This window comes from Mustela nigripes, chromosome 2, assembly GCF_022355385.1.
Source record: "Mustela nigripes isolate SB6536 chromosome 2, MUSNIG.SB6536, whole genome shotgun sequence".
In the NCBI taxonomy this organism is placed as follows: Eukaryota; Metazoa; Chordata; class Mammalia; order Carnivora; family Mustelidae; genus Mustela; species Mustela nigripes.
The window spans coordinates 201,054,849-201,080,094 of NC_081558.1; the positions used below are offsets into that span (position 1 = coordinate 201,054,849).

The window sequence follows — 25,246 nt, forward strand, 5'->3', positions numbered from 1 at the left end:
ACACAAGGGTTCACTCCCGCTGTTGCATATACTGTGGGTTTGGACAAATATGTTTTGACATGTATTCACCACTGTAGTATTATACAGAGTAGTTTCACTACCCTAAAACTCCTCTGTATTCCACCCCTCTGTCTCTCCCTATTATACAGAGTAGTTTCACTACCCTAAAACTCCTCTGTATTCCACCCCTCTGTCTCTCCCTAATCCCTGGAAACCAGTGATCTTTTTACTGCCTCCATAGCTTTGAATTTCCAGAATGTCATATAGTCAGAATCAAACAATATGTAGCCATTTCAGATTGTGGCTTCTTTCACTTAATAATATGCATTTAAGTTTCCTCCAGGTTTTTTCATCGATTTGTTTCTTTTTAGCTGTGAATATTATTGCACTGTCTGCTTATTTTTCCATTCGCCTGCTGAAGAACATCTTGATTGACAATTATGAATAAAGTTGTTCCAAACATCCATGAGCAGGTTTTTGTGTAGACATAAATTCTTGACTCCTTTGGATAAATACCAAGAAGCATGATTGCTGGAGTGTATAGTGTGATATTGTGATATAATAAGAAATATATATTTGGTCTTCATCCCTGGCTCCTTGTACAGAGCTTCTAAAATCCTTGTAACTTCCTGAGTGATGGGTGATAGGAGCATCTTTGTTATAATATTTGACCTTAGTCCCTGTTTCCTAACACAAAAGCTTCTAAGACACTTGGAATCTCCAGAATGATGAATGTCTTTTGAATGCTAATGAGATGTCTAGTGGCTGGGGGCCCCTAGATAGCTTCAGATTGGGGGCTGCTCACTAGAAAGACCAAGGCACGATTAGAGGGTTAGCACTTTCAGCCCCATGCCACACCTCCAGAGAGGGGAGAGGGGCTGGAGACTGAGTTAATCGCCAATGGCCAATGATTTCATCAGTCACATCTGCTAATGAAACTGCCATAAAAACCTCTAACCACAGGGATCGGAGATCTTCCAGGTTGGTGAATGTATCCATACCCCAAGAGGACGGCACACCCCAACTCCATGGGGCAAAAGCTCTTGTGCTTAGGACTCTCCCAGCCCTTACCTTATGTATCTCTTCATCTGGCTGTTCAGTAGTATCCTCTTTATAAACAGGTAATAGTAAATCAGAACACTTCCCTGAATTCTGTGAGCTATTCTAGCAAATGAGTCAACTCATTCCAAAACGGCTGGAACTATGTATGCTCCCTATGTTTCTTACTCAGTTAATTTATAACCACCACATCATTCCATCCAGGCTAAAAATCTCAGGTACCTTCTCCCCTTCCTCACCTCTATACCTAATTGCTGACCTAATCCTGTTACCCAGGTTTACGAAATATCATCAGAATCTACCTGCTTCTTTACTTATCCCACTGTGGCCATTTACTTCATGCCTCATCTCTTTCCCAGAATATTGCAATAGTTTTCAGACTTGCCTAACATTCTAATTCTCTTATCCCTAATCCAGTCTATATTTCCATAGGAGTCATCATTTTAAGGCAGCAGAGTCTTGAAGAACTTTCTGAAATGATGGAAATGCTCTCTATCTTCACTAGCCAATAGGATAGCCATTACCTCCTATGTTGCTATTGAGACCATCAAATATGGCACGTGTGGCTGAAGAACTGAATTTTAAATTTAACTGAATTCAAATCTACACAGCCTCATGGATCTAGAGGCTACCATATTAAACAGCACAGTTCTAAAACATGGATATATATATATATATATATATATATATATATATATATATCCTACCGTGGTGCTTTCAAAAGTTCTGTAACTATAGGATAAGGTCTAGAGTTTGTAGTATGACACTGAGTGACTCTCATAATCCAGTCTCTTTTCAGTTCTGGCCACCTGTGCCTCCTCTGCACCAATCCCACATACCATCTAGCTCTGTCGAACAGGGCTTCACCTAAACAAGCCATAATTTTTAGATCTTCCAGCTTTCGATCCTGCTCCTTCCTCTACCTAGCATGCCCTTTGCTTATTTTATTCCTTCAAAATCTGTGACTTTCCATGCCTCCTAAAGCCATGCACACACTCTCCAACAGAGAGACATCCCCTTATCCTTGACCTTGAACAAGTTAGTAGAATCTCTTAGCCCAGTTTTCTCATCTGTAAAGTGGGAGTGATAATATTTTTGGCCATACACCATTGTTGGGGGGATTAGATTAAGGCTATCCAGACTCCACCGCTGAGAAAGCACTCAATAAGAACTGCTGTTACTTTTTTCTGTTCTCCCACAACACTTATCATGTGATATTAAAGGTCTTTCCAGAGGGGACTCTCTCTGTCTCAAGACTATGAGCTCATGTGCAGCAAAGACTCCATCTAGCTCCTCATCATACACCAGCATCTGACACAATGTAGCTATTTGGCAAATGCTTTAACTGGGTGACAAATAATGGGCGAATCAATTATTCACATAGGATGCCACAGAATACTCATAAAAAAAAAAAAGTATGACTTTTTGTGAGTATCTTTAGAGAGGAGTCAAAGAGATATACAGTGGCAAGAATGAGAAAAGAGAACGCCATCAGCTTCTCTTGTAAAGCATTACATTTTTCTGGTTGCCGCCCAGAAAAACTGGCCTAAGTCTGTTGTTAAATCTGTGTCTTCTCTCCTTGCTTGACTAAAGTATAGCTCTAATGTTTTGGCCATTTTGACTATCTGGGTCCTCTGCCCCACCCTGCCTTGGGTATCAAGCTTCCATCACCGTCACCAAGGAAACAGCAGGGATGGCTCCTTCCTCACAGTTCTGCATATCTCAACTCCGGTCGCCTTTGTCCAGTGAGCTAAATTCTTCGTGTGCACCCCGCTAAATCAAACTGTCTTTTATTCAGTACTTAATCCATTATTCTACCTTAAAAAAAAAAAAAAAACTGATGTATAACATTTTTTTTTTCTCTTGGGAATGGTCTTTTTTCCAGACCTGTCACTATTCTTGAATGCACCAGACATTTTTGGTCCCTGGGGAGTAAATACAAAAATTGTCTGTTTAGCCCTTGGAGTGTGTGCAGTATAAGTGCGGGTCAATTTTAAAGAAGGCAACAGAGCATTCATAATGGGTTTCCCTTTTAAAAGCACAGTAGACCAAAAATAAACCTGACAAAGGGCAGCTGTAGAGTTTTAACATGTGGAAAACTCCACAGGCAGCAGTTATGTAACTGGAAAGAAACATGATAAATATTTTACACCGTTAGATGAACTTCCAACTCTGACACGTGAAAAGCAAGGAACAGAAAACACAGCTCAACTCTCCAAAGAGCAAAATGCTTAGACTGAGAAGGGGCCAAGGCTATTGCTAAAATGGGAGTCCTGGCTTCCAGCACGAGTCTTAATTGCTCCCCCCTCCCCACCACTCGCGTCCAAGGAGGAGCCCGCGAGCCCCATCTCCCCCGAGCGCCTCCCCCGCAACTTCTCCGGTTGGCCAGAAATTTTGCCCAAATCTCCACCCCTAGGCTGAAAACCCCCAAAAAGTTTTGTGCCACGGAGAAGAAAGACAGGAGTTGGAGCGAGGCAGGCAGAGTTGCCCTCCACCGCCGCCTCGCCCCAGCCCCCGCGGCCCGCGCCTCCCGCCCCCGGGCTCCTGGCCCCGGGGACAGCTGGCAGCCCCGCGCCGGACCAGACACAAAGCCGATCAATCCCGGTGGCGCGGGGGCGGGGGGACGCCCGCCAGGGCTTCCCTTCCGCTCCTCGCCGCCTCCGGCCCCCTCATTAGGACCCAGCCCACACCTCGTCCGGCGTCCGCGGCCCTCCCCCCTCCCACCCCTCACCGCACAAAAGGAACAGCCCAGGCCCCCCCGCCCCCCAGCCCGGGACGGGCCAGACCTGCCCCCAGGCGACCAGCTGAGAAGGCGCCCCCGGCGGGGGGAAGCTGCCATCCATCAGGGTCCGCCCACCGCTCCCCTCCTCTCCGCGGAGCGAGTCTCTCCGCCTCGCCTGCCGCAGAAGTTCAGGGGCCCCGCGCCCCGCCTCCCGCGCTCCGGCCGCCGCGACCCTCGGCCTCCGAGGAGCAGCCAGCTCGGACCCCGGGAAGATGGCGAGGAGGAGCCGCCACCGCCTCCTCCTGCTGCTGCTGCGCTACCTGGTGGTCGCGCTGGGCTGTAAGTCGCGGGGGTACCTCCGCCCTCCCACCCACGCGCGCCGGGACCGGCCCCGCAGACCCCCGGCCCCTGGACGCGGCGCTCGCTGACCGCTGTCTCTGGGGCCCTGGACTGCGGGTGCGCCGCGGGGCGTCGGACTTGGCACCCGGCGAGCAGGGATCGGGGGGTGCAGGCAGGCGCGGGGCGGCGCGGGGGGTCTCCGGTTTATGGCAAATGGCATCTGATTCTGTCCGTTCTGGGGGGAGAAAATTGAGTCCACACCCGCAGGTTCTCACCTTCTTCCAAAGTTGGGGTAAGTTTTCAAAGACTCAGGGACGCGCACAGAATGCAAAACGCGCTCCGTGGAAGATGCCGGGATCTCAAGATGGCATCGGAGGGAGGCAGGCGCCGGCCGCACGCGAAGTGCCCGAGAAGGGGATGGTGTTCGAGTTGCCTTGATTTCTGGGGCTTCCGACTGCGGCGATGAAAGGCGGTGTCCTTGTGGGGCAGGGGCATGAGGGGAGTTGGTGGCTGCTGAGCCACAATTACTTTTATCCTTTCCACCTGCACATCGATATTCAGTGAGGGACCTGTGGTCTGGGGACTCCAGCCAGCTGCTGTGTCCTCTGGGGACGCCCGACGGAACGGTTGTTAGAAAGAGGCAGAAGCTGAATGAAACGGGGGTGGGGGGAGGACGTCCCAAGGCCCATTTCACGGGGTGGTGCTAAACAGGATTTTCACGGATTCTGGGCTCCTGAGATTTAAAATCCTGGGAAGGTATCCTATTATTTTGTTTTCTTTGCGTTAACTTTTTAGGAAAATAGAGGAAATCGAAATAGATCTTAAGCACTTCAGCAATGAAATCCTTTTTCTATTAGGTTTCGTTTTTCTTTCTCTTTTTTCCTTTTTTTCTTTCTTTCTTCTTCTTCTTCTTTTTTTTTTTTTTTTTCAATAGAATGGGTTATTATTGTTGCTATTCAAGTTCTGGGGATATTTAAAATAACCCGCCGGATGAGTGTCTAATACCATAATACAATGACTTTTTCTCACGCTCTTATTGCCGAAGTGAGTATTGCTGAACTCAACGTGATGTGAGCTTTGTTCCTTAGTGGGGGAGGAAGGAGCAAGTTGTTTCGGTGAAGGGACATGTGCTGACCTATATTATAGAAAATCAAACCAAGAAGGCAAGTCCTCACGACAAAACCATTATGCAGTTTTGAAATTGGTATGGTATCGGGCACACAAAGAAAAAATGCAGGAATGGTGAAGGGCAACAGACAGGCTAGAGGAATTGTCACAAAACTGCTGGGAAAGTTATATATATATATTTGATGATCCTAAATTTCAAATTAAAAACGACTGGCTTTACAATTACCACTAATTAAAAACAGAGAAAATGGTTTTACTCTTCTATTATTATTCAGTGATCAAAATAGAAACAATACACCCTAAGTTTGAAAGTGTAGCCAAGAAATAACCAAGAGGTAAACACAGGCTTAGATGAATGAGCAGAAAAACCTCTTCTTCAGACATTGGGTAAATTGAAACCCCTGGCTCTACACCTTTTTTTTTTTTTTTTTTTTTTTAAGGCTTTTATTTATTTAACACAGAGAAAGCACAGGCAGGGGGAGTGGGAGAGGGAGAAGCAGGCTCCCCACTGAACAGGGAAATTGATGCGGGCCTCAATCCCAGAACCCTGGGATCATGATATGAACCAAAGGCAGATGCTTAACCATCTTAGCCACCCAGGAGCCTCTAACCATTGGTCCTTCTTCTTCTTTTTTTTTTTTTTTAAGATTTTATTTATTTACCGGACAGAGAGAAATCACAAGTAGGCAAAGAAGCAGGCAGATAGAGAGGGGGAAGCAGGCTTCCCGCTGAGGAGAGAGCCCCAGGACCCTGAGATCATGACCTGAGCGGAAGGCAGAGGCTTAACCCACCAAACCACCCAGGCGCCCCACTATTGGTCCTTCTAACCCTGACTCCTGTGGCGGGAATAATTTGGGAGTATGTGTAGATCTTTTCTATGTTGTTCCCAGGATGCTAAAAGGTCTGGCATTGCAAGAATGTTCCCTTTCTTTCTTTCTTTTTCTTTTTTAAAAATAAGCTCAGTTATTTTATAACTGAGTACAAGTACATTTGAAGAAATATTGTGAAGATAGTATGGAGAGTTCCATATATACCACATCCAACTTTCTCCTTTTAATTATATTTTATATTAGTATGAAACATGTCATAATTAATGAAACAATTTTTGCACATTATTTTTAACTAATGTCCAGACTATTCAAATTTCCTTCACTTTTTCCTAATGTCCTTTTTAATTTCAGGATCTAATTCAGAATACTTTATTCTATTTAGTCGTTCTGTCTCCTTAGGCTCCTCTTCGCTATGGACAGTTCCTCAGATTCCCTTGGTTTTTATTACCATGACAAGTTTGAGGAGTACATGTGAAGTATTTTGTAAAATATCCTGTAATTGGTGTTTTTCTGATGTTTTCTCATGACTTCTATATCAATATGGGCTTATGAATATTATTTTATACTTTGGATTATTGTCAAATATGATTTTATTTGTTTTAGTACTAAAGTTCTTCCAGCTTTGGCCACTAGGAGTTCTTCTAGTGGTTTCTGTATCTTCTAATATACCCCGTTATTATATATATAATGATGGGATATGTCAAAGGATATATGTCATATGTCATATGTCATATTGACATACCCCATCATTATATATATAATAATATATATATAAATATATATGTATGTATATATATATATATATATATATATATATATATATATGCATTTCTGTTTGTTTTGCTTAGCAAGTCCTTGCTTTTTGGCAACACAAAGTGCTTCAGGCTGATCTTTTATGTTCCCTGATCCAGTCCTAGAATCAGCCATTTCTCCACAGAGTGCTGGTTCCTTTTATTGGAGAATGGTATTAGAAACCAAGATTTGAGTCTACCGCATACCACCCTGAATACACCTGATTTCATCTCATCTCAGAAGATAAGCAGGGTTGGGCCTCCTTAGTACTTGGATGGGAGAAACCAAGATGTAGGCATTGAGTATGATCTTGGATGAAAGAAACCAAGAAACAGGAATTGGGTACACTCATTGCTATCAGAGTGTTGTTGAAAAACAAGAAAGTTTTTCAGGGCTAAGTTTCACTCCACAGTCCTATTTGTGATTTATCCACTCAGGTTTCATGTCCAGATCCAACAACTGTATATTAAAGACTTTGTATATATCAGATACTGTTCTAAGGACTTTTTTGAATAGTCTCTCTTTTTAAGTTCTCAGAAAATGCATGAAACAGAGCAAATCTTCAGATTACAGCTAATGTCCCCCAAGGCTCAAAGAAAGCTCATTCATGTAGCTCATTCCATTTCTAGAAAGAAATGGAACTGAGATTTGAAGATCTGAGAATTTGTTCCACAGATAATTGGGCTTCTCTCCTTTTTCTCTCTGAGCAGTTAACTCCTTTCACTGTCTTCATTCAAAAAAAAAAAAAAAAAAGACCTTGTGGATTTTTATTCTTTAATTACATACTTATCTTCTTAATATCCATCCCCAATATAACTGTACCACCCTTTTGTCCCAATCCTATTATATATAATACCATTCTTATTCCATTCTTTTATTTCCATTTGTCTATATTCTTATTTCTTTCTTAGTCGTCTGGAAGATTTTGATGGTTGCTGCTGCTGTTGTTAATTGGACTACCAGTTCAGTGCACCTGTTGATATATGGACGTTTACGTGTGTGTTTATGAAACTGCATTTTTCTTTATCATGAAAGTGGGAGCTCCATGAGGGAAGGAGTTTTTTCATGTTTGCTCACCATTCTATGCACAATGCTAAGCAAAGCACCTGGTTAGTAGGAGGTGTAAATAGATGTCTGTTGATCAGATAGGAAGGGCATGAGTGGAGGACTTGGAAATATGGACGGATGGAATTAATGATTGCAATAGAAATCATGAAGCTGTAACTAATCCTAGGTAGGTGAGGTGTCTGATTTCTCTGAGGTGACATTTAAGCAAAGCATTACATCAAACAAAGTTGAATGTAACTGATAGCCGTGCACTGGGAAACGGTCCTCAATTCTGGACTGGAAGCCAAGCCAGGCTTACTTGGCCTGACTCAGTAATCTCTCATCAGCTGATAAGGACTGTGGAGCAGGGAGAGGTCTGGATTTTCTGCAGAATCCCAAAGTTCTGCCCTGGTGGTGGAACTGACCCAAAAGAGTACTCCAGGGAACCAGTGCCAGGAAAAGTCTGCCCTCTGTAAACATTGTTAAGAACAAAGCATCATCATCAATCTGCAGAGGAAGACTGGTTTCTTCCTGGCATGGTCTTAATTATCTGATAAACATATAGGTCAGATTGGGCTTGCTGGTACACCTGATAATGGTTTTAAAACTGAGACAGAGATGACATTCAAAAGGAAGAAGTCTAACCCCCCCCCCCCAAAAAAAAACAAAACCCAAAGGAAGACATCTAAAACAAAAAGTCAACATAAAGATAACAGTTAATTCCCTAAGGCTGATGATATTCATTTTCCTTCCACCAGAGCAGTTTAATGAGAGGAGCGCATGTGCATTTACACATGTTTTCTCTACCCATGGTTTCTATCACATCGGTTTCCTCCAGTAGGCCTTGTTGGTAGAGAAGATGTTTTGAACTGGGGAAGTTAGAGCTGCTGCGTTTGCTGAAGTGGGACCAGAAGAAATCTGTACAGGCCATTTTTTTTAAATGACCTTCTCATGCCATAGCACCGCTGAGTCAGTACTCCAGTATACCTGGATTGCCAGATTGATGCCTTGAGGAAGACAAAGGTCAGTATAGAAAAGAGGGAATCAGAATCTAGGTCAAGGGCTTGCTTTGGCAAAAGCAGAGAAAGAAAACTTAAAACTGGGTACTGTTTTCTTGGGAGGTGTTACTATTAACGTGACCAGAACTCAGAAAAACAACCCAACTATATTATTTTTCTATTGCTGCAGAAACAATCACCATAAATTGAATATAACACAGATTTATTATCTTAAAGTTCTAGAGGCTAGAAATCTGAAATAGGTCTCACTAGGCTAAAATCAAAGCATGAGAAGGGCAGCTATCTTCTGGAGATTCGAATGGAGAATCAGCTTCCAAGCTGTTTTCCCAGCTTCTAGAGGCCACTGACTGGTGGCCCCATTCCTCCAGCTTTGAAGCCAGCAATGCTAGGCTTCCATAAATCTGTTTTATCTCATAGACCTCCCTCTTCCACTTATAAGGACCCTTACACTTACATTGGACTCATTGGACCCACCTAGGTAATCCAGATTAATCTATCCATCCCAAAGTTAGCGGGTTAGCAACTTTAATTCTACCTACAACCTTAATTCCCATTTACCATGTAAGGTACCGTGTTTTAGGCTCCTGGGATTAGGATGTGGCCATCTCTGGAAAACCATGACAACAACCAAAATTAGGATGTACACAGTAACAGTGTAATCAGCATTGTAGCCAAGAATATTCTAGATCCCATGGAGCAACCATAACTTTTACCTTTAAATTATAATTTATAGTGATGTAGAACTGTAGTTTTTGAGATCTATTTCAAATCATGTAGTGTAGCAGTAAAGAACATGTACTCTGATGCTGAATTCTGTGTTAATTTGCTAGCTAACTGTATGATCTGGTACAAGCTATTTGATTTCTCTGTGTGTTGGTTTACCAATCTGTAATGGTGATCATCCCAATAATAGACTTACTTCGTAGGGGTGTAAGGTAAATTAAATGTGTACACATTTATAGCATACATAGCACTTGGAAAACTGGTCTTGTTACTATTGATAATATTTGGGGTCAGTGGAGCTAAACATTCATATTATCATTTATAATGGATTTCCTACATTTCTGAGAGTCCTATCCAAGCACAAATAATAGGCTGTTTCATAAGTATTATACTAATATTAACAGTTTGTTTTATTCATTTTTATTATTTAAAGAATTTATTTTAAAATGTGTTTTTTAAAGTTTTATTGCAAAATACACAGATATATTTGTATTATTACACAATATTCACACATATATATAGACACCTGTCTATCTACATGAAAAGAATATGCCAGGCAACTGAAGGAGAGGGCAGACCATCCCAGATACAGAGGAACAGTGCTGTAGAGAGGTACTTGAGCAAAAGCAATAAGGAAGCAGAAGAAGTCCCCTATAGCCAGAGCATGGAGGACAGGGGAAGACCAAAGACAGCAGCCAGGTGGTAAGAGGGCCTTGTGGATTTTGGATTTATCCTAAAGACTAGGAGAAGCCATTGAAGGCTTTTAAACACTGAGTACCAGTTAGATTTGCCTTTCAAAGAGAACACATTGTATGGAGTGTGGAGAATGGGCAAGATGGGTGGTGGGACATGGAAGTGGGAGCCCCGTTAGACGTTATTGGAGGGGTCCAGGCTGTGATTTACTAAGTATTTCTTTTTATATGGCTGGTTGAAAACATGTACAGGTTCATGTATAATTAGACATTTACATTCACCCACAGAAAGTTGTTTTAAATCTGAAATGTAGTTAATTAAATTTTATCAGGATTTGAGGAAAACAACTCTTTGGTTTTTTAAGGAATTTAAAATGGCGTATGCTGCACGTTTTTCCAACTCTCTCTTCAGCTCTCGACATCTAAACATGAAACTAGCTTTTGGGGCTACTAGTTATGGTCTTTCAATATTATTCTCTAACACTCTCTGCGCCCCCCCCCCCGGGGGGGCTTGTCTTCCCTTAGCTTTGTTTTTACCTTATTCCCAATTTGCCATCCTTAGGAGGATGATTGGAGTAGATTTGTTGGGGAGAAGGGTGTCCTTCTGTGTTACTAAGCATGTGAGGGTACGCCTGTATGAGAGAGATGGAGACACAGAGAGAGATAGAGAGATAGAGGGGTAGAGGTGGAGAGAGAGGGGGAGAGAGGAAACAGGAGAGAGAAGGAGAGAACGTGTGTGCTCAGATGAATGCCTGCTAACAGGACCCGCAGAATCCTACTCTTGGAATCCTCAGGCTGGTGAAGGGTTTGGAAATGTTTACAGTTTAAATTGTTCCCACATTTTATGAACAGAAAAGCAAAGAACTACTGGACCAGTCCTATGAAGGCATTTCAAGAGCTATACTCTTAGCTCTCCACTGTCTTGGCTCACACAGTCCTGAGCAAGAATTCTTGTGATCTTCGTCGTCGTCGTCATCGTCTTCTTCTTCTTCTTCTTTTTTTAATTTAGAGGTAGAGAGAGAATCCCCAACCCCAAGCAGACTCCCCACTGAGCACAGAGCCCGAAGCAGGGCTTGATCCTAGGGCCCAGAGATCATGAGCTGAGCCAAAATCAAGAGTAGATGCTTAACCATCTGAGCTACCCAGGTGCCCCAAGAATGCTTATGATTTTAACAGATGGAAGTTTTAGTTCTTTACTGAAGAATTTTGCCTATCTCTCTCTTCGTAGGTCATTGGCATTTTTAATTTGTTTTGCTAAATTTTCTGTTTTGTTTTAGTTTTCAAAATTTTTCATAGGGACAGTTTGGGACTGAGTTGTTTTTATACTGGTAAGGAGTAAAAAAGCCTAATTTGGTCTTTCTCCTTCATTCTAGGTGTTTCCAGATCACTCAATCTCCTTTTGTCAAAGCAGTCACCTGCTGTTTTTAGTTTTAGCTTTGCTCACACTGTAAAAACTTGCTAAATACTTTATTTATGGGCATAATTCAAGAAAAGGAATAGATCATTGCTGAATGCAATTACTTACACATTTTACTTAGAAAAAGGTATGTATCTGGTAAATTCAAACAGTACAGAAATGAAAAATAACTCTCCTTTCTAGCTCCCTGACTTCTATTCCACTCCTTACAGATAGCCTACTCTTAAACTTTTTGCATATAGTCCAGAAAAATTGGGGGGAAAATACAGTTCCAGTATATAAGAGCATACTTGTATAGCTTCTTTAAAAATAAAAATCAGGGGTGCCTGGGTGGCTCAGTTGTTAAGTGTCTGCCTTCAGTTCAGGTATTGATCGCAGGGTTCTGGGATCCAGCCCCACATCGGGCTCCCTGCTCTGCAGGAAGCCTGCTTCTCCCTCTCACACTCCCCCTGCTTGTGTTCCCTCTCTTCCCGTGTGTCTCTTTTCCAAATAAACAAATAAAATCTCTAAAAAAGTAAAATAATAGGGGCGCCTAGGTGGCTCAGTGGGTTAAAGCCGCTGCCTTCGGCTCAGGTCATGATCCCAGGGTCCTGGGATCGAGCCCCACATTTAGCTCTCTGCTCAGTCGGGAGCCTGCTTCTTCCTCTCTCTCTCTCTCTGCCTGCCTCTCTGCCTACTTGTGATCTCTGCCTGTCAAATAAATAAATAAAATCTTTAAAAAAAAAAAAAGTAAAATAATAAAAATAAAAATTTACTACGCTTCTTGTTTTCACCTTCCAATAAATCAAATCATATTATATATGATATTCTATGCCTTTCTGCAAAACTTTATTTTTTAGTTTCTTAAAGATTTATTTTAGAGGGAGGTAGAGTGTGCATGTAAGTGAGGGGAGGAGCAGAGGGAGAGAACCCCAAGCACACTCACAGACTCCCTGCTGAGCACAGAGGGCTGGTGGGTTGGGGTTTGTTTGATCCCACAACTCATGAGATCTTGACCTCAGCTAAACCAAGAGTTGGAAGCTTAACACACTGAGCCACTCAGGCTCCCCATGCAAAAATTTATTTTTACTAGTAATTAAGCCACAACCCAAAGCTATCTCACAAATAGGACCATGATAACACCTTGCAGAGGCCTTTAAAATCCTTACGCTGAAGTGCAGCAGGGGTTACCATCTAATTAAAACCAACAAAAGTAAGTAGTGAAACAAAATGGATATAACAAAACAGAGGGGAAATAAACTCCCAAACCAGTGATCAAAGCTAGAAAGGGAAAAATTCCAACTCCGATGCTATGAAAAAAGTCCGGAGTAGAGGATAAGGGCCAAGGCCCAGAGAAGACCAACACCAGCACCAGCTAAGACTTACAGACAAGTGCAAACTGTTACTATTTTTAAAGGAGACCAAAGAAGTAATGACCGCAGATAAAAAGGGAACATGTTGAACTACTGGGAAAGTGTTAAATCTGAAAATGGAGGATTGTGCTAATGTCTTTAAAAATGCTCTAGAGGCACTTTAAAATGGGAATGGGTTCTGATCAGAAGTTGAACGCCCACCGTAGAATAAACAGTAACCCAAGGGTCTATTTGTTTAGTAATCTAAACACAGCAGTAGGCTAGGTCATTAAAAAATAGGATAAAAATTCCACATAAGGTGATTGGAGCTGTGGATCATTGGACTTTGGCCCCATACAGTGCTTTTGGTCCCAGAACAAGTCAGGTGCTTTATGCCCTGCCTTTGTGGGTGTGTGTAAAGGAGTGAACAACTCTGTCATTTTAGATACAGTGTTTCTCCTTCCCTGCCATCTTCTCTTTTCTTGTGTTGTTATTGTCCCAGTTTTCTCCCTGTGGCAAGTGCAATTACTCCCTGAAGGTCTAAACCCCCTCTTTCTCTTGAACCCTCTCCAGCTCATCCATTCCTCAAAGCTGAAGTCTACCCACATGTATTATACTCCTGGCGTTCTTGGTAGGTTCCTGGTTCTCTTTTGTACTTACTGGGCTATACTGTCACCATGTTTTTTTGTTTGTTCGTTTGCTTTTGTCACCATGCTTACATGGGTTTCTGTCTGGATTGTGAACTTGTCAAGGACAGAGAAAATACATCTATGTGTCTCTAGCACCTAGAATCCTGCCTGACACATGATGATTCTCTAATACTTAACTGAATAGAGGTAAGTAACCTGGAGTTTAATGTTTATTTGCTTCTTAGCTTCATAAAATGACATTTTAATACTAAGGATCCAAGGACATGTATAGGGTGAATATTACGTAATGAATGCACAATTTGACTGCTCTTAGAACTTCCTCCTTCCTCATGAACTATAGTGTCCCTAGAGTTTAGACTGACAAGGTAATATAGAGACTGGTCTGCCCTATAGAGTTTTAAGAAGTTTTGCTGATTGCTTGATGCCTTCTTGTATTGTAAACAAAACAAAACACACACACAAAAACTAATGTAACCTCCTCTTGAATTAGTAAGCACTGATTAAAGGTTCAGATGAATCCAACAATACCTCTTCGCAAGGTGCCTGAGATAAACTACAGCACAGAATGGTAGAGAGTTGTGCAAGTACTGCCCGGAGCAGGGGGTTCCAGACTTGGCCCTCATGGTCCAATCTCTTTGCCACTCAATTGGTACCATAGCAATCCACGCTTCATGGTAGGTAAAAGTTTGCTAAAAAAGAAGGGAGGGCCTGATAAACTGATCTTTATTTCCAAACCAAAGATGGTTTTCTTAGGCATTCTTGTCCAGTAATCATATCTTCTTGCAGTGAAAAAGAAGAAAGTGAAAAACTTTCTTCTGGATCAGGTGACTCATCTGCTAGGTCCAAGAGTATTCTTCTATCGCAAATGCCAAGATTAGAGGCATCCTAAGATTTTCAACCCTACTGTGCCACTCTCCCAGAAAATCTGAATGAGGATGCTAAAATATTCAAAAAACACCTGCCTGGAGAGCTAGTTCTTCAGACTTTTTTTTTATTCCATGTCCTACTTCTCTTAAAAAGAGCATATGCCCCAACATACGTTTTCGGTATTGAATGACATGCATGTATTTCTGCATCAATATGTGATGTTAATTATAAGATATATATAAAATAAGTATCAGACAAATGAGGTAATGAAAAATAAATCAGCAGTAGTGCCTTTGGGTGGAAATGAGGTGATGGTTGCCCTAGATTATAGCACTTGACAAAACCTCTATCATTAAAATGTGAGGCTGGTATAGGAATAGGATGATAGACCAATGGAACAGAATATAAAGTCCAGGAATTGGCCCTAGTTCATTTGGAAATTTAGTAGAGATGTGAGATGTGTCTTTCCATTTATCTCTCTATAAAATAGAAGCATCTTAAACTATAGAAAATGCTTAATAGATATGGTTACAATTGGGTAGCTATTTGAGGGAAAATGATAGGATCCTGACAGTGTACATGAGGATAAACTCCCAATGAATCAAAGATCCAAATGTCAATAAGTAATAAATTCACCCTCCCAAAATAACAAAAGCATGGATGCGTTCTTTTAACTAAAACTATATATCAAGGACACCTGGGTGGCTCAGGTGGTTAAGCATCTGCCTCTGGCTCAGGTCATGATCCCAGGGTCCTGGGATCAAGTCCCACATCGGGCTCCCTGCACGGCAGGGAGTCTGCTTCTCCCTCTCCCTCTGCTGCTCCCCCTGATTGTGCTCTTCTCCTTCACTCTCTCTCTCAAATCAATAAGTAATAAAATCCTTAAAAAATTAAAAATTAAAACTATATATCAAAAGAGCATCTGCTCAGAAAAAATACTAAAATACCATAAAAAATCAAAAGGCAAATGACTAATTGGGAAAAAGACATCTGCACTCCAAATCTCAACCAGAAGGTTCTCAGTCTCATAAGTCTCAGCCTAAGAGTATTGTCACTGACATGCAACAAGCCCTGAAAAAATGGAAAGAAATAAAAATATAAAGAACAAAATAGAAAAATGGCTCACATACAACACAAACCCGAGTTCCCAGAGAAAAATTTTAATAGTTCTTTCGGATATGACACTGCACTCAACATCACTTAAATGCAAATTAAACTGTCACAAAGATAATATCTCTTCCCTGCCAGATTAGCAAAAACACATAACTCATCTGCATCTTCTGTTATTGAAGCTGTGAGCAAACAGGCACTCTGACTGCTAAGGGGCTGTGCAGTGATCTGCTATGGAGAAGAATTCAACAATATGTAGGAACATTGCATGTCTACTCTGACTCATCAACTTCACTGTCGGGAGCCTATTCCAAAGCTGTATTTGCAAAACATAGGACATGATTGGGAGGCCTGGGTGGCTCAGTTGGTTGGACGACTGCCTTCAGCCCAGGTCATGATCCTGGAGTCCCGGGATCAAGTCCCACATTGGGCTCCCAGCTCCATGGGGAGTCTGCTTCTCCCTCTGACCTTCTCCTCGCTCATGCTCTCTCTCAAATAAATAAATAAATAATCTTTAAAAAAAAAAAAAAAAACATAGAACATGATTGATGCATGGTATTATTTATTTCAAAATTATTTATTATAAAGAAGATTGAAAACAATCAAACACCCATCAAGAAGAGATTGGCTGAACAAAGAACAGAGTGGCATGCTGTATATCCATAAAAGGGATCAAGAGTGATCTCCGTGTGTTAGTATAGCAAAGGAAAAAAGCCAGGTGCAGAACAGTATAATGTAACATGCTATATTCTGTGTAAGGAAGAAATACTGGAAGGTTAAATGAAAGCCACTCACAATGGATGGAAAGGGGCAGAAATGGAACTTGTTTCTCTTAATAACTTACTACACCGATTTGGTTGTGAAAACTGAAGTGTTCTGTTTCAAAGAAAAATTCACTAACATGGCCATCTTAAAAATTGAAAATAGGGGAACCTGGGTGGCTCAGTGGGTTGGGGCCTCTACCTAGGGCTCAGGTCGTGGTCCCAGGGTCCTGGGATCGAGCCCTGCATCGGGCTCTCTGCTTGGCGGGGAGCCTGCTTCCCCCTCTCTCTCTGCCTGCCTCTCTGCCTACTTGTGATCTCTGTCAAATAGATACATAAAATCTTTTTTTAAAAAATTGGAAACAAGCAGAAATGAACCTACTGTGTACCAAACTATTGATGTAACTAACCATGCAGAGGAAAGAATTTTTCCAGTCTGAGTTTAGAATATAATATATCACTGAATAGTAGAATTCATTTTAAGGATAAATAAAGCTGCAAAAAGATAAACAAACAAACAAATAAATAAATAAAGCTGCAAATACATTTTCAGTGAAAATAATTGAAAACAGTGGTGCTATGTTGAAGTTATACTACAGGATAATGCAAATCAATAATTATAATAGCATAGATATCAAGATTTTCAGTGAAGGAAAAAAAGAGATACAAGTATTATGTTTTTAAAATGGTAAAAGTCCCATTATGTATATTTGAATTGAAAATGTCAGCATGAACTCCTAATGCTTTCTTGTTCCTAAACTGTGTATTTCTTATCTCTGTCTACTAAAAAAGCCTAGATTAAATCACAACCTGTATCAGTTCATTTCAATCAAGTGACAGATAACCTAAGAAATCTCAGTAGTTTGCCACCATACACAGAACTTTTGCCTGCTTCCCCTTTTGGGAGCCCCATGTCAGCAGCAGAATCTGGGCTCTGCATGTCTCGCTCTCCTTCCAGGCCACAGGCTGAAGGAGCCGACCCCGTTTGGGACAGACAGTGCTTGTGGCCACAGGAAAAGCAAGAGACCAACTAAAAACTATGTGTTTGTTCTTAAAGCTTCCACTTACCAGAACGTATGTTTGTTGGTGAGAACAATCCCACGGTCAAAACTGCAAGTGGGCTGGGGAAGTGCATCCTACCAGCCAGGACGCCCTGGATATCACGTGATAATAAGTGGGAAGGGAAATAGAGAAGTTGGGAATAGGAATGAAATCTATCCTACAACACTATAAAAGTCAGCATACACATTGTGATCTCTAAATACCATTCCTAGCAGTGACCGGAGAACCTTTGGCGGAACATCTGATTCCATATCTAGGGTTGGACATATATAACCCCGGAAACATTTATTTTGTTGTGCCAGAAAGCAAGAAAACTCTTCAAAGTTAATGGGGTCGTGTCTAAAGGACACAGGATGCAACATGAAAAGACTCACTGTGGCCAAATTAGAGGCAATTCGAGAACCAAAAGTGAGAAAAAAAAAAAAAATGAAGGCAATTGATTTAAAGATGACAAACATGTTTTTAAGTGTATTCATGACAGACAATAAAAAGAGAGTTGATAAAATTTTAAAAAATCATTACACTTTGGTCATGATTAGAGCCAACTACATCAATGGCTCCCTACCCTGATTTTTAACAATTAAAATAAAGTAGTAAGCCTTCATCTTCTTTTCCTTTAGTGTTTGATATAGCCTTAATGGATAGGGGAAATTCTTCTTTATGGAAGTCAAGCTAGTAAATGTGCAAAGATAATATGGAAAACAAAAGAATCTAATCATCATCATCTTGCAACATGTCATTGGTTCAGGTTATGATTATTCAAAATTAGGCAAAATGTGAGAGGGACCTTTAAAATGGAAGGAGCAGTCTGTTATCACCTAAAACCACAGATTAATCTTAGCATCCTTAAAAGTAGGACAATCATTGTGTGATACAGCAGGAGGCACATGACATTCCCTACGTAGTGTCTGTGCTCATCCCTCAAGAAAATAATAATAATTGACCTTTATTTGGATCAAGCCACTAGCAAGCTACCTTCTCTTTACAGGAGAGTAGATGCACAGATTAAAGACACAGATAAACTTAGAAAGTGGGCTGTTCTACAGAATAAATAGCTAGATTTCCATGATAAGACAATGGATGGGAGAATAGGTCAGGCTAGCTCTGGATTAAAAACAAAACAAGACAAAAATCTCAAGAAGCAAGTGTAATGCTTTAAAATGCGGATCCAGATTCAAAAAAGACATTACATGAATTTGACTAAGGCAGGGCATTAGATTATACTAAGAAATGAATTATAATTTGTTATTTTAATGTCATTATAGCCATATGTCCTTAATTTGCATTGATACCTCCTAAAATATTAAAGAAAATGATTGATATATATGATTGGCTCTAAAATTTCTCAACAACAAAAAGGATAGATGAAGTAAACATGGCTGTCGTTATAACTGTTGAATTCAAATAGCGAGTATATGGAGTCTATTGTTCTTTTCTCTCTGCTTTGGTGTGTATTTGAAAATTTGTCATAGGAGCACCTGGCGGGCTCAGTCAGTAGAGTATACATTTCTTGATCTCGGTGTTGTGAGTTCAAGCCCCACGTTGGGTATAGAGATTACATAAATAAATAAATCTTTAAAAAAAGAATAAAAGAAAAGGAAAATTTGTCATGATAAAAAAAACTAAACCTATAAAAAAAGAATGTGATAAATATATAAAAATTCCGTATTTCTTTTCTTTGCCCCTCTGCGTTTTATTGGACAAGCTGCCTTAGAGTCTCCTAGTTAAAGAGAAAATAATAGACCAAAGTGAGTCTACTTGAAATACCCGCTCTCCTAAATTCTACGCCTTACTTAACCAATATAAGAAAACTGAATTCTGTCGGAATGGCCCCCTTTTTAAATCTAGCTAGTCTGTGTCACACTAACAGAAAAATAAAATGCCCGACAACAAACCAAACACCCTGTTATTAATCGAACTCCAAGATCCTGGGTTATACAGCCAAGTCTGTTAGTAAATCTGCATGTAACAGCGACGTTTTTCTTCATAATGTAGTGTGGGCCTTTCAGTTAATTTCCTTTGAAAGGGACTTAAATATTTCATTCCCTAAAATCTAGAAGTACCCATTAGATAAGTGCATGGCAAAGTCATAGACTGATGACAAGAAAAGGAGAAGATAAGGAAGACAATTGATTAAATTCCTAAAAATGTCAAGTTTTTCTCTTATATTTATTAAATGGAGACCAGTCTGATCAAACCTCTTTCGTCTACCCTCTGGCTCTTCCAAATAACAGAAGAGACCACTGCAGCTTTTTTTTTTTTTTTTTTAATAGGGTAAGGGTATCTCCAGTGTTTAACATAGCAACTCAAGCGCATTTCAAAATTGCTCACACTTCCTAAAATATTCACTTAATACTCAAATCCATGTCATTAAAACTTAATATCAAGTTCCAAATGAGTTCTTTATATGCTTTAATTTCCCATGGTTCCTTTAACCTTGAAGACCCCGAAGTTCTGAGGATTCTCTGGAGAAGACTCTGGTTTGGGAGAAGAATGAAAGAATTGGGGTCATTTAGACGCCGCCCAGAGCTGTGCCAGCCGCTTACGCACACTCTCATTGTAGCCCTTCATGTCAGAAGGGATTTCTATGCGGGATAACCCGTTCCCCAAATACACCATGAATTCATGAGCAAGAGAATGTAGGCATTAATAGAAGCCGGAGTTCACTTCACCTCCCATCCCATTACCTTTTAGAGTGGAAACAAGACTGCATCATATTCCCCACATAGAATTTATACTTAGAGTCCCAACTATGCGAACAAGCAAGCCGTGTTCCTCTTGCTTGCATCATTCCACACATTCAACTATTTATCTTTGGGGGTGAGATACCAAAATCTGCTGAGTGATGATGAGCTCATTCAGGACAAGCCTTTCTCATTACATGGGCTAGAACACTTGAGGAAATTGATTTCTTATTATTAGAAAATAAAAAGATACATAATTTTGGAAATCAGTTATAGAAATACCTCTTTTTTTTTAAAGATTGATTTTATTTATTTGACAGAAATCACAAGTAGGCAGAGAGGCAGGCAGAGAGAGAGGAGGAAGCAGGCTCCCTGCCAAGCAGAGAGCCCGATGCAGGGCTTGATCCCAGGACCCTGAGATCATCACCTGAGCCAAAGGCAGAGGCTTAACCCACTGAGCCACCCAGGCACCCCTCAGTTACGTTTTCCATGATGGAGTAACTCAGGGGCACGTTCACACTGACTGGAATGGTGGGCAGAATCATGTTCACTTTTCATTTTTCAGAATCATGTTTCATTTTTCAGAATCATGTTCATGTTCATTAATTTTATAAATTGGAGTTCTCAGTCATTTGGCAGGGATGTGTTATTGGATTCATAAGTTATATGTCCAGGTGAAACGTCTGTACTAGAGGGTCAGAAGACCTTATACCTCCAACCATAAATGTCACTTGTTTACAAGGAAGCAAAAAGTATGACGTAAATAAAATGGAGCTTGGGATTTAAAGAACTAAGATTGTGTTAGTTCGCTCTTAGTTTTTTGTAAGGCTTTAGAAAACTATTGTATTTGGATCTCATTTTCCTTATTTGTAAAATGAAGGGGTTTATTTAAAATTATTAGATTTCTTCATAATTTAACGTTTTGCTTTCAAATGGGGAAAAAATGTACCATACTTAGATGCTAAAATTATTTTGTATGGTGTTGAGAACTTATTTTCATTCTAAACTGCCTCTTTCAGAGTTCTTATTGGTTAGAACACAGAGCTTGTTTTGAAAAGGAGCAAGAAATGGTTTGATATTCATGGAGTTGATTGTATATTATTTATAAAGTCTCTGTTTGATGCTGTGGGCCATCAGGAAGTTGCCAGAAGTTTTGAAGAGTGAAGCAGTATACCAAAAGCTGGTATTTAGGGTAAACAATAATTTTGAGCCTTACATACTGAATAGACTTAGAAGGAAAGAGGTGACTATACTCTGAGTATTAGGTAAAAAGGTACAGGATTAAGGTAACAGCTGCCAAAATTGTTTAAGAACAGTTAAATCCAAAAGACATTGAAAACAGAAATTGGTAAGATTTAGTGGTTGATTAAATATAGGGGGTCGTCAAAGACATCGAAATAGTAATTTCAAGTTTGTAAATTTGAAGAACCAGAGAAATCATAGTATTTACATTGAGAAGGAATGATTATTTTGTATATATCAAGAGGCAACAAAATATCCAACTAAAAAATGCCTCTATAGAGCCTTGAAAAGAGGATAAAGGTGTAAATCCTCTTGTACCTATCCCCTATACTTATGTGGTAAACAAAAATAGGGAGATTCACTCTGGGAGAAGACGTTCTTGGGGAAAATATAGAGGTTGATTAGTAGGGGCAAAGGACAGAAGTCTGGAGAATGTGCTCAGCTACAGAATATAAAAGATCAGAGACAATGAAGAAAAAGTGCCCAGGGAAATAGTGCACAAAGCAGGGAGGAATTTTGCCAAGTCAGTTATCTGGAGGCCAGAAGAACCAAGGGAGATCAGAGCAAAGCTATGGCTAACCTGAAGGATTAAAAAGAAGGCAGAATTAGCATTTGAATGGAACTTTGGGATTGACAAAACACTTCACACAAATAACATTACTTAATTCTCCTGTTAACATACCCGTGAGGTACCCGGAACTATTTTTATCAAGGTTTCATAAATGAGAAGCAGAGGTTCGGAACATGTTTAGGGAGACACAGAAGCAGGTCTTAAGTAAGTTAGAACTGTTGACTCCAGATCCCATTTTTTTTTTTTTTTTCTATGTGGGAGATGAGGCTACTGGGAAGTATAAGGAAAGATAGAAGGCAGAGGAGATTTTTAGGGGAAATAGAAGGTGCTCTATTCTGGTGTTTACTCTGGCACTAGAAAGGCACAGGGAGAAGAGAGGGGGAGCCTCTGTCGTAGCATATATGGATTTAGAATCGGCACACAGTATCCTGCAGGGGCATTGAAGGATGACTAATTTTTTTCTGGCGTAACAAGAAAATAATTTGAGTATTCCATTTAGAGTGTGGGTGATGGCTTATAGATCTTAATATGTTATTAAAATTCTTTCTGACATTCGGTTTATTTGTAGTGCAGTTGTCTCTTAACATATATATGCCTTCTGTTCACAACTCAAATTGAATTCAAACCAATATGAACCTGAAGGGTAAGCCATTAGCCCGAAATAAGTATTTCATGATCTGAAAATATTGTTTAACTAAATGGGAAAAATATCCAAACATGAGCTCATCCAATATTGTTGAGGGATTTATTATCAAATTTAGTCACACTCTAGCATCATAGATCATTTAAAAGGGAAATAGAAAAAATCCCCATAATTTTCTGGCTTTTTTCCTAGAAGTTAATATCAAAAGAAAAATATGAATATTGTCATAAGCAAAAATAAATATTTTCATATATCACACACTTCCTAAATTTTTTATAGGTCTTGCCTTTTAAGTTACTAGGGGCTATCTGATAGTAGGACCGGAGGATTTTTTTCCCTCTATTTTGAAATGAAGAATAACTCTTTTAGCTAATTTCTGCAGTACCATTTTGTCATTTCTGCTGTCTTTTACTACTTCCCAAGTTTAGTTTCCATGGAAACAGGATCAGTCAGAAAATATTTGGGACTCTTTCAGAATGTTGAGTCCAAGATTCCTAATTAGGCTTCAGGCACTTGCAGCTTAATTAATATGAGTGTCTGTATTATATCTTTGAAGGTAACGCAGACTGGGTTAAGATTTCATGATATGTTTGCCTTTTCAAAGATTTTTATTAAAGATTTGGATCAGAGAGCTTTAAAATCATTTAAGTATGTGGCAGAACATGCCTGGAGGAAAAAGAAAAAGAAATATCTTTAGGCATACTATTCTTGACAGTTAAGAAAACTTAAGAGACCAATTATCCCAGTTAGATCATCAAAATTGGTTAAACGTTTCTAGCTGAACGTGTTATCCTTTGGAATACAGCATATTGTGAGTAGGCAGAATTATATTGGGCTTAGACTTGGAGCAGGGAGTAATTAAAAAATCAAGAGGTAAGAGAAAATTACAGAATTGAAAAGCCAGCAAACGATACCAAAACGGCCTCAATAAATCCTGTGTCCTCTCCAATATCTCCTTTGTAGTTTTATAGTGAGAACTAATACCACCAGTGGAACATGGGAGATCATAGGTTTACCCTTAAAAAATCAACTTTAAGGCCATTTATAGGCCACATCAGCTGTGTAAGTGGAGAATATCCAGTTTGTAATGGTTTCCATGAAAGCTTTCAGGTTTTTATTAGCTGAGTCTGTGTTCAAGGAATTCGACGGGGAGCTACCAATGGGTGTTACTGCCCCAGGGAGTGTTACGGAGTTCTGGGGACCCATTTGATTGTCACTATGATGGTGGGTGCTGTACACTTGCTGGGCAGGGACCAGAGCCGATCAATATCTGTGTGCCAGACAGTATTGCAAAATGAAGAACTTCCCTGTGCCCCTCACCCTTCCTCCTTCATCCTGCAACCAAGCCCCATATCATGTTCAAATAAGTGAAATCTTTATAATGATCTGAGCCTATGACTTACACTAATTTAGCTGTAAACGGATTTTTTTTTTTTTTGCACAGCCTTAATGCATAAGTAAATATCCACAGTGAGCCTGTTTTTTATTTTCCTGTACCATTTGGAATGGCTTCAGGTCTTTTTCTCTTAAATCCAGCTTAACATTGTAAGTATGGACTAATACCAGAATTTTTCAATATTGTGTATTCTAGCAGACTCATGTATGAACATTTATAAATCAAAATATATAATATTTTACTATATATTGCTTTCTTTTCGTTTCTCTTTGATATTAAAGGAACACTATATTAAGTTTTCCAAATTTTATACATGTTTATATATATTTATATGTATGCATATATACACATATGCACATGGAAAATGTTATATTACCCATAAATTTTGTTTCAGGACAGTAAAGGGGCAATGAAAAATTTATTAGAAAAAGAGGTCTGGGGTGGGTGGGTGCCTCACTTGGTGATGTGTCTGCCTATGGGTCAGGTCATGATCTGAGTGAGGATCCTGGGTTCCCTCCTCAGCAGGGAGACTGCTTCTCCCTCTCCCTCTGCCCCTCCCCCATTCCTCCTGCTCCCAAACGCGCGCACGCGCGCTCACTCACGCTCTCTCTCTGTCTCTCATGCTCTCTCACTCTCAAATAAATAAATAAACGCTTTAAAGAAGGAAAGAAAAAGAGATTCTGGTAGTGCTGAAAACCAACCAATTAAAATAAATGGATGCAAATTACATGTATTTCATTACTGCAGTAAATTCTTCAGTTTGTGAAGGACAGGAAACTTATATTCTATTTTTAGGGAAGCAGTTTTTCCCTTCCTAGGGTTCATTTTTAGCTGATACAAGAGAAAAAATTAAATGGGAGAAAAATATTAAAATAATGACTCTGTAGAATGCACTGAAGAATAACTGTTCATATGCACCCATGTTTCACTCAAATATGTCGTTTTTTTCCTTTTATATGTAATTAGAGTGAGGGTAGTTTAGAGTCATGCAATGTGAAAGTTACTTTTAGATTTTCATGCAAAGAGGCTATAAACTTTAATATTATCAAAGAGTTATTAAAGTATCACTAAAGCCTAGTATTGTATTTTAGTTCACCTAGTATTTGTGGGTCTAGTGTGCTAAGCAGTGTGCTAAATTACAAAGATACGTAGTTTATACTA

At 40.0% G+C, this 25,246-nt stretch overlaps 1 protein-coding gene across 1 annotated transcript in view; it reads left to right on the forward strand.

Annotated features, from left to right (window-relative positions):
- The first annotated feature begins 3,530 nt into the window (after window positions 1–3,530).
- The window catches only part of JAM2 (junctional adhesion molecule 2), a 63,416-nt gene continuing 41,700 nt past the window's right edge, over window positions 3,531–25,246 (forward strand). Inside the window, exon 1 of the mRNA XM_059392184.1 lies at window positions 3,531–4,120. Coding sequence (XP_059248167.1) covers window positions 4,054–4,120 — 67 coding nt within the window. The 5' untranslated portion in view covers window positions 3,531–4,053. The remainder of the gene's footprint in view (window positions 4,121–25,246) is intronic.